Raw genomic sequence first — 18008 nt, 5'->3', positions numbered from 1 at the left:
TCGATTGTTAAAATTATTGTTGTAAATTTTGAATAAAAGGAACCCAAAAAATTTATGATTTTTTCCAACTATATGAAACAATATATCCAAATAGTAATGATGTTTAAAATCGAAAGTTATTGGTTTACAAAAAAAAAAAAATAAGGGTGGTGAATTTTTTGTTATTGATGTTATTTCTAAGAATAGAAAAATCAAGCGAAACTAAAAATGGCTAACACTGTTTATGATGCCGGGTTGTTTTATATCATTTTTTCTCTTTCACTTTTTATTTTTATGGTCATCATCATCATCATCATCATCATCATCTTTATCACCCTTAAATTATCATCATATAGAGAAACAAATAAATCAATAATTCCATCGAAGGAATAATTATTTCATAATATTCGAAACTAATATGTATTGTATCATTGTAAATTAAATCCATTTTTTTTTTGTTAAAAATGAACGAATTAAAAAGGGAAATGAAAAGGTTAATTTTTCTCTTTGATGACAAGAATTTCATTAATTTATTGAATCAATTTCTCGTAGACACTTGTCAGAGCAAAACAAAAATGAATGATGAGTTCATCAGTTGAAAGAAAAAATCTACACATTCATCATTTTGATGATGGATTTAGTTGAAACTTGCAAATTTTAAACGATCATTATTTAACAAACATTATTGATAGGATGCTTAACCAAAAGTAAATTAAATCATGTTTAAAACTGTTGTTGTTGTTCTGTTAGTATTTAATCGGTTCAACACACAAATATGATGATGATCATTATTATGAAATGACTGCCAGTGACCAATAATAATTCAATGATTATTATCATCATCATCATCATGGACTGAGGAAAACAATCATCACTACTGTTTAGCATCTACAATATTTATTTATTGTTATTATTATTTCTTCTTTCGAAAAACGAAAGAAAAAAAATTGATTATTTCAATTGATTCAATTTGAAAGAATACGAAAAAATGAAATTGATTGATTGTTGTCGTCATCATAAATTTTTTTTCATCTTGTTCTCTTTCTTACATCCTCCGCTTGTACACTGTACAATTCAGGTGTACGGATTTGATTGAGGGAAAAAATAGGAAAATGAATGAAAAAAAATTGAACAAACAATCCATGTTCATGTCATGACTTGGCGATTACCCAATCGTCCAAAGTCCTTCAAAAAAAACAAACGATTTTTTCCAACTAACGTCTACTACAATCGACGACCATGTCCCGAATTTATCATAATAGTTTAATAACCAGACATACAGACACTCAGATAAGATTGAATATAAACAACAATAAAAAGTAACAAAAGTAGTTAAGGTTGTCAGTCATCATCCAGTATACATCATGAAGAAATAACGTCCAACGGATGTGTTTATATGAAACGTTTGTTTCAAGAAAAAATCGAATTAATAACGATGATTTTGCAAGGATTATCATAAAAATTGATCGGATTTACTGTTGATTTGATTTAATACAAACGAATTTTATTTACGCAAATGAAAATTTTTTCCCAAAAATATAATGTTAATAAAATTAAAAGAAATTTCCGTTTTATTAAAATGTTTAAGTGTAGAAAAAAACCAGGATTTAACAAAATCCCAAATTGATTGATCACTAATCCATCAATGATGATCAATCATTATATCTGGATTGATCAATGATATAATGATTGCCTTGAGGCATCGTGTTAATAATATCAAAACTCTCCATCATGATACGCAGTTTTTGTTTTTGTTTTTCTTGTGATACATGCAGTTTTTTTTACAAATTAAAATCATTTTTTGATCAATCATTTTATAAATACAATTTTTTTTTGCTTACATGAAAATAATAATTATACTACATTTAATTTTAATCATCAAACACGTGAGGTTTTTTTCCTCGATCCATCAATATCGATTATCAATCAAAAAAAAACATTTTTACTAAGGCAAAATAGAAATTTTTTTAAATGTTTGCAATGCGGATCGATCCATTGATTTCGGCAATCATTGCTTGTACTTAATCTATTCGAAGAAATTTTCTATTTTCATTTGATCATCGCCCAAACATGACATGGATAATCGTTAATGGCCGAAAACGGTTTCATATTTTTCTGCATTAGCAAAAAAAAATGTCGTTGGGGTTATTTATTTTCATCCATCAACATTTATCTCCCATATATTTTTTCGATAAAACTAAGGTCTTTTTTGTCAGGTTTATTTTGGTATAAATTGAAATTTAAAATTTAAAAAAAAACAAAATCTTTATTTACAAGCTTTCTTTTATTGATATCTTTGCTTGTATATTGTGTATGAAACGAAACATAATGAAAACCAAAACAAAAATCCAAACCAAACCCATACTGGTAATAGTTCAACTTGATAGGAGGAAAAAAAATTATAAAACAAATGAACTATTTTTCACTATAAATAAAATCTATAGTTCCGGGATTATATAATCATCACCATTGATGCCATCATCAACATCATCAATTCGAAAATGTTTATTCATCGATCCAAATGATGTAAAATATAAAAAAAAGGATATCCAGCCAAGCCAGAAAAATAATATAATCTATTAAGTAAGTGAATGAAAAAATAAACTATTGAAAGAATCACTGAACATCATCAGTGAAATAATCGTTCCACACCAAATACCAATAGGCAAGTTTCATCATCACCAAACAACAGCAAACCATTGACGAAAATTTTTCTTTGACTTGTTTTGTTTTGTAATAATAAATGTTATATTAAGAGAGTGGTAAAGGGAAAAGAAACTTACATATCCATCGGAAAGAGATTGAACGATAGAAATTAAACCTGTTGCCCTTATATGTTTTTTTTTTTTGAATAATATCTGTCAATAGCTAATTTTTTAGCTGCTGGATGCCCATTTTTTCTATTTTACTTTTTTTTCTTGGAAAAAAACTTTTGATTTCTCTGTTCAAATGTTTTAATAATTACTTTATCCGGTCATATTGGTTAAATTAATGTTGATTTTAAACATTCGATTTTTGTCTTAAAATCTATACAAGTCATTGTGTGTGTATGTGTGAATTAATTAGGATTGAAGGATGTTTACAATTCGATGAAATACGGTAATACTCATTATCTCTCTTTTCCTTGATTTTCGTCGGCATTTTTATCATCAAATTTTACCATCTTTATTACTATAACCGTTTTATTTTTCTGCTTCTCTTCTATTTATTTATTTTCACTTTTATTTTTATTTTAAGATTATAAAATGCAAAATACCGAAATCGATAAAAATCTGTTTTTTTTTTTGTGAAAGAAATGGAAATGTAAAAAACCCGCATTAATATTAAAACAACCGCCTCAAAAATGTTCCGGATCAAAAACGATGATAAAACCAACAATCAAACTTGTGGTTATATTTCATTCATTGCTTCACAAATGTAGTTTCTCTTCACTCTTTATCCTGTTGTGACATTTGATGGTGACAAAACTAAACCTCATATTTTTGACCGATAATCTGGATCAAAACAAAAAAAATCTAGAACACCATCGATTCGATTTGGACTATATAACTGTATATTATAATATGAAAATGTGATATTTTTTTCTGTTTTGTCTCTTTTACATATAATTTATGATAACGGTTAAAAATCATCATCACCAGTGATCTGTATATCTTTGAACATGCAGTTGAAGATTATCATACAATCAACCACATATACATGTATACCTGTTTGACAGTGGTGAAATTATTGATTATGATGATTAACATTATTATTATAATTATATGATTATCATTGATAAAATTTTCAATACAGTAGTCAAATCAATATATATTGTATAGTAAATATGGATTTTCATGGCATTGAGGAAATTGAGTTTTTTTTTGTCAATAAGCTATATATTCATTGTATTCTTTAACGATTTCAATACAATAATTGAATTACAATAGCTAAATAATTAGTTTATATTGTTGGATTGAAGAAAAAATTTAATTATGATCGATAATCAATCAAAAAATTACAAAATATCTTTCAATGGCTTTTTTATGATGTTGACTTGTAATAGTGAAAATTGTATTTCGAAACAATAAAAAAAGAATAATAATAATAATAATCATTTTCAACATTCATCCATTGATCATTAACAATATTACCAAGTTTTTGATAATGCGATCGAAATTCACATTTTTATCAAATTCAATGGACAGGGTGGTCCAATGAATAGATGGTAGATTGATTGATTGTTCAATTCATTAATGTTTAATTTACACTCATTATTACTGATGTAATACAAGCCCATTGGCACCTGCAATAAATTGATAGATTCATATGAATCGATATAATGGCAATCAGATGCTAATAACAATTAATCTAACCATTTTGACATTCAACCTAGAAAAAGGATTACATGATTGATTTTCTTAAGAAAGAAAATCTTAATCTATTTCGATATATTATTGTAGACCTCAATTAAGAACGGACTCTTTTTTTCGTTTCTGCTTCGATGACCAATTGAAAATTTTTTTCAAAATTAAACATTGTCAGCCTTCAAAGTTTTTGACAGTTTGTTGTGATGATCTGTTTGTGATCAGAAAACATTTATCATTGTTGATTTATAAAAAAAACTTTCTCCTTTCATTTGATAGAATAATTGGCATTTATTTTTAATTTTATTTTTAGAAAAATAAAACATTTTAGAATTGATTGTTTTTTTCAAAGGAATGAGCCTAAACTTTTGACACTCATTTCTGAACGGAATGATTTATCTGGTGGAATGTCCGGATTACGGATCTTATTTAATTTATCCATTACGTCTGAATATTCTGGTGTAAACAGAGCAATGTCCGTATATGATCGAATACTTTGTGCTTTGCCTATGAATTTCGTTAACAAATTATATTCATCGATGAAAACTTTTTTCATTGAATTATTTTCTTCAACATTTACCGGATTCAATATGAATAATCGAATAATTTCAAACAGTTTAGTAAATTCAACGTTACGATTTTCTTTGTCCGCTTTTTTCATTAATTCGTAAATCAAATTGAAATTATCCAAACTAATGGTATAGGTTTGTATTAACTTTTGCAAATGACGATTCTGTATTAGTTGTCCAAACAATTTAATCATTGACAATCTAACATAATAATTGGCTTTATTACTGGAAAATATTTGATTAAAAGTTTCAATTAAACTATGTAAATCCCGATTGGTGGCATATATTGAAACTTCGACATTGGTTAATAAAAGTTCATTGAATACCTTGACAATTTGTACAGTATGATTAAAATCATTATTATTGATCAATGATTGTAATAATCGAATGTAAACTGGCATCGAAGAAGATGTGAACATTGTTGTTGCTGTTGTTGTTGTTGATGATGATGATGGTGATGATGTTGAATCGGATGTTTGAAAATCAATCAATTTCAATGCTAATGTTTTCAATTGACGACAACAACAGCATAAAATTTTAGCAGCAAAAATAGAATTATCCGGATCGGTAGCCAGGAAATACAACAGTCTTTTCAACAATAATGGACTTTTATTCTCCAATTTTTCCAGATATGGTCTCCTAGTACCATATGCATATTTTGTGATAATGTGAACAAAAATTTTGACATAGTTTTCGGCAATAATCGGTCGTTCAAATCGATCCAAGTTAAATATAAAATATCCCAGCATATTTTGTGAAATAAATTCACGTTCAAGTCGAAAATCATTTTGATTTTCTTTCCAAGGTTGACGATGAAAATTCCCACAAAGATTAATACGAAATTGTTCAATTAATTTTTCTAATTTATCTAAATGTTTGGCTTTCGCAATAGCATCGGTCTTATGAGACAACGTGGCAAAGATTTCAGTGCGTATCAATGAAATGATTTGCTGCGGTCGACGATATCGGATAAAGTCATTATTGTCATTGAGCATCATTGCTAGGAAACCGACAGAAAAAAACTTTGAATATCCAGACGACAAACTTGATAATGACCGAATCGGCAGCAATAAATACCACTCGAGATTTTAAATTCGAAATCATTCAAAGTTCCAAATTCCAAACACATGAAATTCAATTACATTTTTTAAATAGAAACGCAATTGTGTTGATTGCAATATGTCAATTAAAATTTTTCTTTGTTCATTTCTTGGTCTATTTGGTAAGATTTTTACATTCATTCATGTTCACTATCCTAAATCGTTAATTCTTATAGCTTTAGTTACTGAGAATTATGGACGATCAATTGAATCTACGGCATTTGAAATACAGCAGCCTCAAGGTCGATCACTGGATTTTATTCTTTCCGGTATTGGAATAAAAAAGAATTCCATTCTTGATTTAGTGAATCAAACTATGTCAGGATCCTTCGATAAGATTCCAGGAGGATTCGGTACGATTCCATCATTTGATACATTTAATAAGTTGAAAACACAAACGTTAAAATATTTCGATAGAATCACACAAATGAAACATAAATTACTTGAGCAATTAATATCGACAGCAACTCGTACTACACCTGATCCTTGCAATACAACATGGTCAACAACAACCTCGACAACAACACCATCAACAACAACAGATGGAACAAGTACTAGAACTAGTACAGAATCATGGGGGTCTACTTCATCATCAACAACCCCTACCACTTCATCAACCACACTTCCGTCAAATTCATCAACAACACCACCATCGAATTTATCCACAACATCAACAACAACTACTGAATTCACTTTACCACCAATTACATATGTTATGCCTACTTTGTCAACAGATCTTCCCTAATATAAAAAAATTCAATAAATACGATTACAAATTTCTTTTTTACAACTTTATTATGATTTTGAAATAAAACAAATAAACAAACATAGAAATTAGACAAGTACATTAAGAGAAATGTATATTGTTGTTTAACGAACTTCAAACAAACAAGACGATGACAGGCCATTATTATTTTTGGTGTACAAACGGAAAAAAAGAAACACTAATTTATGGCTTTCAATTTCCTGTGAAGAAAAATTAACACAGATGGAAAAAATTCATAGTTTAAATAATGAGAAATTTTGTTTTTTTGATGATGATCTTTAGTTAAGATGATCTCTTTAGATATTACGACATACTTCACAAAACCATTCGTGATTTTCACCTGCACCGAATCCGGCACAAGAAACATGAATGGCATTTGCACCACAACGATCACAGGAGAATAGTTCCCATTCATCATCGCCATTGAAATCTCGGCCACGTTCACATTTACATTCTTCAGCATCGCATCGAAATCGTACATCATCATAGGACATTTCGCCCGATAATTCCCATGTGGATTCTCTTTTTGGTACGAATATTCCACCACGTTTCAATGTTGGTACAAATATGCTTAGATCATTACAATTTGGACATTTGAGATTGAATTCCCCTTGATGATAAGCTACTTTTGACAAACATTCCCGATGATAATATGAATGGCAACATTCAACGAAAAGCAAATTATTATCGCGATTATCACAATTTTTAACATATTCCTGACACACAGTACATAATACTCGACGTTTGAAAGCCGGTACTTGTAACTTGGGCCAATGTTTTCGACAATATGAGGGATATAGCTGCTGTTCCTGATGATAATGACAAAAAGCTCCATTCTGTATTCCACATGGTAAATGAAATGTTATTATGCATTCTTTTACCGAACATCCAACTACTGCTCCTTTTTTGCCACAATATGAACACTTGAGTAGTACACCCCGTCTAAGCTCTTTACGAATATCGTCGGGTAGAAAACCCCAAAGACCTTCATTATATTGGCCATTTTGACTAAGACCTGGTGAAAAATATAAACAAAACAAATGGGCTGTAATATCATCAAAATGTCCAAGTTCACCCAACATGTGGTCATCTTTATTGTTGGTGAAACAAAAATTACAAACATCTAGGGATAAAAAAACAATTACTATCAATTAATAACAAATAATATTAATTAATCAAACCGGATGGGAGTTTAGGTTTGGTTGGTGATGTTTTTGTTTTTGGCTTCACTGGCGATGATCTTGGTGATGTTGACGATCTTCGAGGTGAATTGGTCAAAGATCTTGTTCGTGTTGTTAAGTGGAGATTTGTTGTTATAGATTCATTTTCAATCAAATGTGAATCAGTGGATTGCTGATTTGATGATCGAAGACGTGATGAATTTCTTCTGCGATTAGAATCAGTTGCAGGTGATGATTTGAGGTTCATCATTCGACATGATCTTAATCGTCGTAGATTTTCTTCATCAGTGGATTGCGATGATGTTGAGCTATTGCTGCTAGCCATTGTCGACGTTGACGTAGTTTTTGCTTTCGATCGAGTTTTCATAATCAATATAAAATTTCAGGACCTAAGGCCCAAAAAAATAGTTTGTAGGGTAAACAAAACCAAAGCAGCAGCCGCAACGAAAAAGGCGCCAAACTTGCTCGGCTAGGTCGTTGTTTTATAACCGTTTCAAGCCGTGGGTAAATTCAGTGTTTACAATACAAATTGCAGCGCGAGTAAATTTTCTGTTGTCTGCGTTTCACAACATTATACACAGCTGTACGTCCTATTTGAACGATATTTTCCAATCCTTTTAAATGGATTTCGGCATTCAATTTTTAATTTTCATTGTTTATTTAAATTAATTTATTTGTTTATGTTGGAAAAATTCAAGTATATTCTTCCTTACATAATCATCATATTTCTGTCTAATTTGTAGTTTTTCTTCATGCCATTTTCCTTGTTCCATTCTATAGGTTTCCTCCGTGATATTTTCAAATTCTTGAAGTTTATGAAGTAAATTCTCTATTTGGTCTGTGATCGTACGATAAATTTTATCCTGTAATTGCGATTCCAACTTTTTGTTGATTCGTAGAAGCATTCTTCTGTGGAATTTTTGAAATTCAATAATATCGATCAATTTCCTTCCACTTAAAAAATGTCTTTCAAATTCGGTCCACTCATTTGATAAAAAATAAGTTATTTGCTTTCTTTGATCCATCAAAACTTGTATGATTTGATAAATTATCCAAGTTTGTCGATTTACAATGAGCTTGATATTGTAATCCCATTTATTAGCCATAGATTTTCCGAAAATAACCACCTGTTTCCAGCAATCGAGCCAATGATTTAATGATGATTTCAATTTCGAAAATTTGTGAAAAATCTCCTCATATATTGTTTGGCTATCTTCTCCGATTAACATAATAATTTGTTCATCTATATGAATAGGAAGCGATGAATTGTTTGTAGAAAAACTGGGCATGTTTAACACCTGTTGAAATTTATATCGGTTGTCATCCCAACAGAATAGTTCCATGTAAAATGACCGAATTTTGAAACATCTAGCTTCAATCGTTTCTTCTGAATGATCTAAAATTTTATGATTTAATTCAACATATGCGTATTGTAATTTTATTGTGAGTAATTTCATTTTTATATGTTGATTTTTCCAACTCATTTCTTCCAAATTGCATTGATCAAATACAGATATCAAATTCATTTCGACTGTATGAAGTTGCTGCTGATCCGCGATCATCTGTTTGAATTTGGCCATTAACAAACCAAATCGAGAAATTAATTTAATCAAATCTGAATCAAATAATCGAGACCAATTTTTTGTAATTAATGAATTTGTCGAATGATTAAAAAATGCAGGATTTGTAAGAAAAATATCATCGTGAATATTTTGTTGCAATATCCATCGTTTTAGTGAAGTCCACAATGGCTGCATTACTATCGCCGATAATTTCACTATAGTCCTGTACAATATTGGATCAGCTGTACTATTATTCATAGTCAAATCAAATAATTCATGGAGATAATAATTATTTGGTTTAACTCTTTCATCACCGACAAAGCTGATGGACGTCATTTCAATTATACGTAATAAACAATGATGTAAGAAAAGAAATTTTCTTCGAATTTTATCAAGAAGGACATTCAATTTCAACAGAGTTAAATTGTCACCATTATTGCTTTTTATTTGTCCATCAAAAACAACGAACGATTTGCATCCATAATCACCATATAGTTCTTCGGTTACGAAACGATTAAAATCGACTAGTTCCTGTCGTACACCGATTATAAACTGTTGCTTTATTATTTTTTCAATATTTGAAAGATTTGTCCTTTGAATCGATTTTTTCACTTGGTAGTTATTATCGTCTTCATGGTCCCTGCAATTTATGTTCAATAATTGGTCACATTTTTGTTGTAACCATCGATATAGGCAGCCAACAATGGCTAAACGTTTCATCAGAAAAATTTGATTACGTTCTAATTGTCGTCGAGAATGTGATGACAATGATGTTTGCTGATTATTGGTGGGCAGTTGTGAACACTTTTCAATTAATTGCAAAAATTGAAATGACTTTCTTAAAGTTTTTTGTAATGGCGTAAAGGCTAAATATTCGCCATCATCACCTTGAATTAGGCATAATATTTCTTGTACCTCCACGGATATAGCCATTTTTGGACTTTTTGGAACTCTTGTATTAAAACACCGTTATAATATTTGTGACATGACTAACATTATGGTTGCATAGACAAAAAGTATTAGTCGAATTTTTTCTCGCAAATTTCGAAATATAATTCGATAAAATTCTTAGAATTTTATTTAGTTTTTTGTTTTTAAAAATTTTAAAGTACCAATTACTTTTTCCCCTAATAATGTTATTGTTAATGTTTATTATTATCAATGCATAGTGGAACCAGGAACAACATCAATGTCAAACTAATCATAAACAACAACAACCAAGAAAATAAACTTTGATCTTGTTTTATCGGTCTATCAATTTTTCGATTCATAAATACTATTTGTAGTTTATTTCATTTCATTTCTTCTTTTTACAATTCAATTTAATTTAATTTGATTATTTTTTTTCTCCCCAATTTTCTTAATCAAAAAAAATGAGAGGTTTTTTTTGTTCATTTATTGTTTTGATAAATTATATGGTAAAAATAATTATCGTTACAGCAAGAACAACGAAAAAAATAACGATAATAACAATACAGTTGTAGTTTTTTCAAATTATAATCATCATGAAATTTCTGTTTGTTTGTTTGTTTGTTTCAGATCTCGAACAACAACAAAAACAAGAAAAGGAAAAAAATAAACAATTTGAAATTGCATACACGCGCAAACAATTTGAATTCAAATGAAAAAAAAGACAACAATAATTTGACAAGATATGGTATTAAATTAATTATCATAAAAAAATTACATGAATCAAATACATTTTTTTTCTGTTGCTACTTTATCATTATAATCATGATGATTACTATGTTTACAAAATATTAAGATTACAACTGGTTGTCAATCTATTTTTCCTAATATTATACGGATGGAAAAGAAAACTTTCTCCAATAATTTCTTCATCATCATGAAGGATTTGCTTTTTTTTCTTTGTTTGCCAATTTTAAATACATTAATGTATATGTTTTTCATATTGTTCAATTGATTAACATTCAATTCGTATTTATGTTCTGTTTTTTTAAACTTTTGGATCATTGTAATTCGTAGGTGTATATTGTACTTAAGCATATTTGTTCATTCGTACAATTAAGTAATTGTATTGTATACGTTTGTTTTTTTCATTTCGTATATGATTTTTTCCACTTTAGCTTTTTAACTCGATCTTTACCTATTTCTTTTTGTGTTCAAAATAAAAAAAAACGTTAGGTTAGATTAGTTTTTGTTGGCTTCCATCCAACCAATATCGATTAAATCGATCAAATCAACTATATAGTAAACCAGGCGAAGAAAAAGAAACGAAAAAAAATACCGATTGGCCAAAAATAACGATTCGTCATTTCAAATTGAAAAAATAAAATGAACATAATGTCCATTCAACCATGGAAAACAAGTGAAAATTTTGTATACTGTGTATATTTATACCAAAAAAAATGATTTGGTTGCCCATTTTTTTTCTGTTATTGGTTTTGGCTATATTAGACATTTGTTGTTGTTGTTGTTCAATTTTGATGGATGTTACATTGTATGCACTATATTATATGTACAATGATCGTCATCGGTAGTAGTTTTTTTTTCGTTTGTTGTTGTTGTTATTATTACTGGAAATCCTAATACATTATCGGTCGGAACAACATCAACAACAACAACAAAAATAATAATAATAACCACTTAGTATGTTTTTTTTTCTTTTTTTTTTTGGCTATAACATTTAGCAAATAATAACATTGTTGTGTATGTTATAAGTGTATTTTAAACATAGTATCAATTCATATACCGTTCATTTTGGTTCGATTTGACTCCATTTTTTTGTTGTTGATTTTTTTTCCGAAACCAAAAAAAAACAAAGTTTATTTTGATCCATACGATAATTATTTGAACTAATACAATGAATTGGAAAAAACATTGAACACTTTCTTTGGCTGAATTTTATTTTTCTCACCTCCATTTTGTTTGATATACAAAAAGCATTTTGGTTTTTTTTCATGATTATACGTCCATTATTATAATTATTTAACAGGTTGTATTGGTGGAATCAAAAAACAAGATTCGTGAAATTGAAAAACAATATTTATAAACATACATCCGCCCCCACAAACGCACACACATGTACAGTGACAGGCATAATTTGTTTAGAGACGCCGGTGAAATGACGAACAAAAAAAAATCTCCGATCGAAATAGGCACGATTGATTTTTGTTTTTCATTTCATCAAAAAAAACAATATGTGTTGGTAAGAATGTGAATAAAATCAACAATAAGAAAGTAGGAATCTAAAGAAATGCAAAAAAGTGTAGGATGAATAACGCGATTGATCAGATGAAATTTTTTATTTTTTTCATAAAAAAAGAACAATGTACTTTTTACCTAACGGATTTGAACATATATGAAACATCAATGAGAATCGTATTTGAAATAATGGAACTTTCATTTTTTTTCTCGTGATTAGTGATTTGGCGGTCACTATATAAAATGTATACACACATTCAAACAACAAAATAAACAAACTTTGACATTGTCAATTATGTTTGACATTATAATTTCGGAAAAATTTAATATATTCGCCTACACACACGCATACATTTGAATAGGAAAACACAGGTGTTTACATGCATAGCCGCATCATCATCGACACATCGACATCATATGAATTGAATAGATGATGACCATCGACAGATTTTTTTTCGCAGTTATTTCCATCCTTATTATTTATTATTTTTGGAAAACCATATAACGGTTGTTAGTTGTTGTTTTCTTTCATTCCATTCATACAAACATGGATCAAACATAACAAAACCATAATAATTCTTCACAGACAATAGCAACGAATCAAATACAATACAAACACAATACACACACACACAGACAATTGGCAGAGCAAAAAAGGAAGGAAAAAAATTAAAGCAATATTAATTATGGTTTTTCGCCATTTTTAAACTTTTTTTTTCATTTTTTTTTTTTTAATTGAGGATTTTCTAAAAAATTTTCTTCCAACATTATTATTAATACTTGTACTATTATTATTAGTTTAAGAACAAGAATATGACATTTTTTTCTGGTGAACAAATAACTGATAATGATTATTATTATTATTAAGATAATCCATGTTTTGTCAGTCTCATTTATAAAAAGGAAAAGATTTAGGATTTTTGTTTTTGAAAATTAATTTTCTTTCTCTCCCTTGACAATTATTTTTTACTTATCTTCTGTTTTCTTTTCTTTTCTTTGTCTCTTCATCAAATTTCGCATCATATATTCCGTTTGATGATTTCATTTTGTGTTTTTATTTTTCAATTAATATTCAAAGAATTTCTTTGTGATAACTAAAGAAGATAGTGAGGGAAAAAATAAACTACAAATCAAATAATGATGATTGATGATTTGATTCATTGATTTATTGCTCTAGATTGCATCCGTTTTTTTTTTTGTGATGATGGTGGTGGTTTGAATGTTTGGCCAAAAAAAAGACAATAATTGCTATTGTTTGTTTTTTTTATGGTTATTGTTTTCAACATCGCTGTTTTATCGATCAATCAATCAATCAATCAATCAGTTCGATGCTGTTGTCTTTATTTATTAGTATTTATTATCAATAATTGGTTTTGTTTTGTTTTGTTTTTCTATCGATTATCGATCAATTTTTTTCATGTTCCTTATGAGAAGAATTATATATTTCCGAAAATAGAATTACAAACAACGAAAAATTTGTCTTATTAAAAATTATCATGATGATGATGATAATTTTAACATTGGCTTTTTTCATTTTAAATGAACCATAAATGTTGAGAATTTTTTTTATCTTTCTTCACGACTTTTATTGATATTATTTTGTTTTTGATTGTATCAAAAACAAAACAAAAAAAATTGGCAATTGTTTTTGTGTGTGGGCGTATGTTTTTGTTTTTTTTTCCAAAAAATATCTTCAAATTATTTTTTCTTTCTTCATTTTCATTCAATTTTGACCATCAAATTCTATTAGTTATTTTTAGGTACTAAATCAAACTAATTGTTGGTCATATTTTTTTAAGGAAAACAAAAATATTTATTTATCATTCTTCTTAACACTATTAATCAACATCATCATCATCATCATTATCACCAATCTGACAAGTGGCCAATTATATTAATAAAGCAAACATTTGTGACAGAGAAATTTTAAAATTTTCTTTAAAAAAATACTAATTTATTATCCGAATAGCAGAATTTTTCATCCGTTTCAGTCTTTTATTGTATTGTTTTTGTTGTTGTTGACTTGTCTTGTTTTTTTTTTTTTTTTTTTTGGTTGTTTGTTTCCTCCCATTTATTTATTTATTTATTTCCAAAATAAAAATTTGTTATTACAGCCTTTTGTTCTTTTCTTTTTCATTATGGCTGACCCAATCAAAAAAAAAAACACTACGATTGTATTGTTTTTATCTTTCTCTATCTTTCTGTTTTTAAAAAGTTTATTTATCATTGTTGACTGTTTTATTTATTTTTTCTTATAAAATTTATTTTAATTTCAACTTTTGAACTGGGTAAAGTTTCTAATTTTCGGTCTAATTGTCTTTTTGTTTGTCATCGTCATCGTTGTTGCTGTTGTTGTTTTCATCTTTTATTTTCAAGAAAAAATAACAGTTAAATGGGTGTTGTTTTTGCATTTGCCGTTTTCCAAAATGCTATATGATTTTGTCCAATAAGAATTCAGTTATGTGTGTGAATAAACAAAATTTTTTTTATTCACTATAATTGTGTGTTTTGATCAGAGTTAAATGGAAATTTCATTACTTCCATATTATTATTGTTGTTGTTGATAAAATAAATGAAATAAACCAATTGATTATTATTATGATAATAAGGAAATATTGTTTTTTCGTGATTTTTCTCTTCTCATTGTTCTCATTTCACTGTAGTTTTACCGCAATTTTTTCATTTCAATTTGTTTTTGTAATTCCAATCAAAGTTGTTGATATCGAATTAATGAATAGATTTTTATATTGTTTTATAAAGTTAATGAAAAAAAAGAAAAAAAAAGTTTATCGGTAAAATTTAGATTTTGGTTTTTTTTCTATATCCATGATCCTTTTGATACCAGTATTATGCACCAACGATACATATGGATAATTAAATTTTGCTTCTTGGAAACTTTCTTGTGGTTTTAGATGAAAACAAAAACAACAAGTAATAATGAAATCAATGTTTGATCTAATGAATGTAAAAACTAATAGTAAAAATTTGCCGATAGCTATAAAGTGAGTGAGAGAAAATTCAATTTGATTTTATTATTCATTCATTTTGGATAATAGTAAAAAAAATTTAATCATCAACAAAATCAGATTCATTTACTCACCGAAAACAAACCAAATTACTTTGGATTATTTCTCATCTATGGATTTTATCGATAAAAATTTTCATTGTTAAACTTTTTTCTCCTTCTTTTTCAACTTTCACATCGAATATCTTGTTGCAAAGTTGAAAATTGACAACTCGAACAAAAAGAAAAATCCGTGAAGATTGTTTTGAATCTAATCATATATTATATGGGTGTGTGTAATTGGAGCAACTTTTTTTCGGGTTGTATATTTTGTATACAATCACAATGTTTATGATAAACATTGTATCATCATCATCATAATCATCATGAGAAGTATTTTGTCCAAGTCATTTAAAAATAGAATATACATCCAAACTATTTATTATTACATCCGACAATTGTATGACTCTATGATGATGATGATGATATAAATTATATTTAACCTCGAATCAAAAACAAACAAAAGAAAAAAATTATCGAAAACATTGTATTATCTTCATCGGAAATTGTTATTATTTTTTTTCTGCAATATCATCAAACGTATTTTTGTTTTGTTTTGTTTTGTTGTCATCAACGCCTAAGCCAAACTTTATAATCACGTCATGATGTTTTTTATATTTTACAGATTCTTTTTTATTTGACTGAAAAAAATTATATAAAGGTAAATAAGGTCAGCATTATAGATATGGGTGAATATATCAAATAAGTGTATGTGTGATTTATGCTTTCCCGTTTCATTATTATTATTTTGTTTAATGTTTGAAAAGATATTTGAAATGTCATCATCACCATTTGTTGATGTTACATTGAAGTTGTCTTCATTATTTTTATTTCTACATAATACAACAATCATCATAACTTATGAGCAAATTTTTGGGTGAAAAAGATGACTTTTTTCATTGTTGTTGATAATGATGACCAAAAAAGAGAGAGAAAAAAGAAAATATCAAATAATATTTATGATCCGGTTATATTATTATAATGATAATAATCTAATCTAAACGCAATAGAATAATGAATGTTTGTTTCGTTCGTTTTTATTTTCATTGTCTTCATATATATCTTCTATACTGTTATTGTAAATAATGTTCATCATTTGATAATAATTTGAAAATTTTATTCAAATCTTTTTCATTCCCTTTACCAGTTTGTTTGAATCACATCGAGAAAAAAAGGTGATGTGATGTTTTTCCCTGACCACTTTGGGAAAAAAATTGAGGGATTTATGATGATGATGATGATGATAATTATCATGGCGGCGTCTTCCATGATGATGATGATATTCAAATCTAAATTTATTTATTTCATTTTTTTCTCTCTCTCCTCTTTAATATTTGTTTTCAAATGACAAAAGAATGTTTATTTTTTCTTTTCAACTATTTTGGATGATGATGATGATAGTAATTTTTTGTGACTAATTTGAATAGAATTTCCATCGGAAGATGATGATAAAGATTGGATGATCAGAAAAGAAAATTTGTACTTTTTTTGGGACTTTTTCATGTATGGATGTGTGTGTATGTGTGTGGCCTATTTTTTACGGTTAAATGTTTCTATTTCGTTTATCAAATTCTTTCCAATTTTTTTTTCATTTCTTTTTTACTCAAATTGTTCTTCAGAAAAAAATTCAATTTAACAAGCTTTTCAGAATTTTATCTTTTATTTTGTTTTTCATTAGAATTGTTCTCAATTGAACCCAAAAATAGTAGCAGCTAAAAAACAAATTCAACATTCAATTTAATTCGCAAAGCTATTGTTGAGATAATAAAAATACTTTAGATTTTTTTCTATAATAAAAAAATCACCTACCAATTTGATTCTAGTAACAAGGTGCACAGATACATTGACTTTGATCTTCTCTTCAACTTTTTTTTGCTCTCTAAAAAAATTGATTGTTTTTTTGAAGAAAAAGTTTCTGAATTTTTCCAATGAATAAATAATAATGTCCAATAGAAAAAAGTACTAAAAAGATGATATTATCAAGTGATTTAGGAAAAAAATGATGACAATTTTATAAAATTTTAAAAACTTTCAACAACGATATCAAACAATGAAGTTTAAGCATGAATCGGAAAAGCATATAAACATAAATAATCTACAATAGTCTAAATAGACCAATCAAATGGTTATTGACTGATCATTTTCAATTTTGATTCAATGAGTAGCCGATGATATACTCAAGAAAATCATTCATTGTTTCGGACGAAACTTTTCATCAATAAAAGAGAATATCATTTCAAGAAGTTGATGTCAAATTCTCAAGAATTTTCTCATTT

The 18008-nt window shown here is 27.8% G+C and overlaps 3 protein-coding genes and 1 long non-coding RNA gene across 4 annotated transcripts; 2 read left to right on the top strand and 2 right to left on the bottom strand.

Annotated features, from left to right (window-relative positions):
* Nucleotides 1-4588: 4588 nt before the first annotated feature.
* Nucleotides 4589-5962, bottom strand: LOC113797326 (uncharacterized). The gene has a single exon (XM_075824500.1). The coding sequence runs from the start codon at nt 5890-5892 to the stop codon at nt 4672-4674; it is 1221 nt and encodes a 406-aa protein (XP_075680615.1). The 5' UTR covers nt 5893-5962; the 3' UTR covers nt 4589-4671.
* LOC113797328 (uncharacterized) lies at nt 5929-6784 on the top strand. Its single transcript, XM_027347685.2, has 2 exons — nt 5929-6116; nt 6171-6784. The coding sequence occupies exons 1-2, from the start codon at nt 6074-6076 to the stop codon at nt 6737-6739; spliced, it is 612 nt and encodes a 203-aa protein (XP_027203486.2). The 5' UTR covers nt 5929-6073; the 3' UTR covers nt 6740-6784.
* LOC113797325 (E3 ubiquitin-protein ligase PHF7-like) lies at nt 6771-8477 on the bottom strand. Its single transcript, XM_027347680.2, has 2 exons — nt 7942-8477; nt 6771-7883 (listed from the first exon to the last, which is right to left on the bottom strand). The coding sequence occupies exons 1-2, from the start codon at nt 8306-8308 to the stop codon at nt 7057-7059; spliced, it is 1194 nt and encodes a 397-aa protein (XP_027203481.1). The 5' UTR covers nt 8309-8477; the 3' UTR covers nt 6771-7056.
* A 49-nt stretch (nt 8478-8526) lies between these two features.
* On the top strand, nt 8527-10777 carry LOC142646222 (uncharacterized). The gene is made up of 3 exons (XR_012847194.1): nt 8527-8638; nt 8722-9384; nt 9455-10777. It is a non-coding gene; the product is annotated as an uncharacterized LOC142646222 (long non-coding RNA).
* Nucleotides 10778-18008: the final 7231 nt, after the last annotated feature.

Source organism: Dermatophagoides pteronyssinus, unplaced genomic scaffold, assembly GCF_027571235.1.
Source record: "Dermatophagoides pteronyssinus isolate colony J.1.1.1.1 unplaced genomic scaffold, Derpt_VIB-CSIC_2022.12 sq0002, whole genome shotgun sequence".
NCBI lineage: Eukaryota > Metazoa > Arthropoda > Arachnida > Sarcoptiformes > Pyroglyphidae > Dermatophagoides > Dermatophagoides pteronyssinus.
This window is presented reverse-complemented; position numbering and strand designations above follow the sequence as displayed.

Excerpts from the sequence above, each read along its gene's own strand:
- LOC113797328 (XM_027347685.2), top strand. The coding sequence starts at position 6,074 with ATGTCAATTAAAATTTTTCTTTGTTCATTTCTTGGTCTATTTG. Across the intron at positions 6,117-6,170 it reads TTCATTTCTTGGTCTATTTG|CTTTAGTTACTGAGAATTAT; the intron begins GTAAGATTTTTA and ends TAATTCTTATAG.
- LOC113797325 (XM_027347680.2), bottom strand. The coding sequence starts at position 8,308 with ATGAAAACTCGATCGAAAGCAAAAACTACGTCAACGTCGACAATGGCT. Across the intron at positions 7,884-7,941 it reads CAAACCTAAACTCCCATCCG|ATGTTTGTAATTTTTGTTTC; the intron begins GTTTGATTAATT and ends TTTTATCCCTAG.
- LOC113797326 (XM_075824500.1), bottom strand. The coding sequence starts at position 5,892 with ATGATGCTCAATGACAATAATGACTTTATCCGATATCGTCGACCGCAG.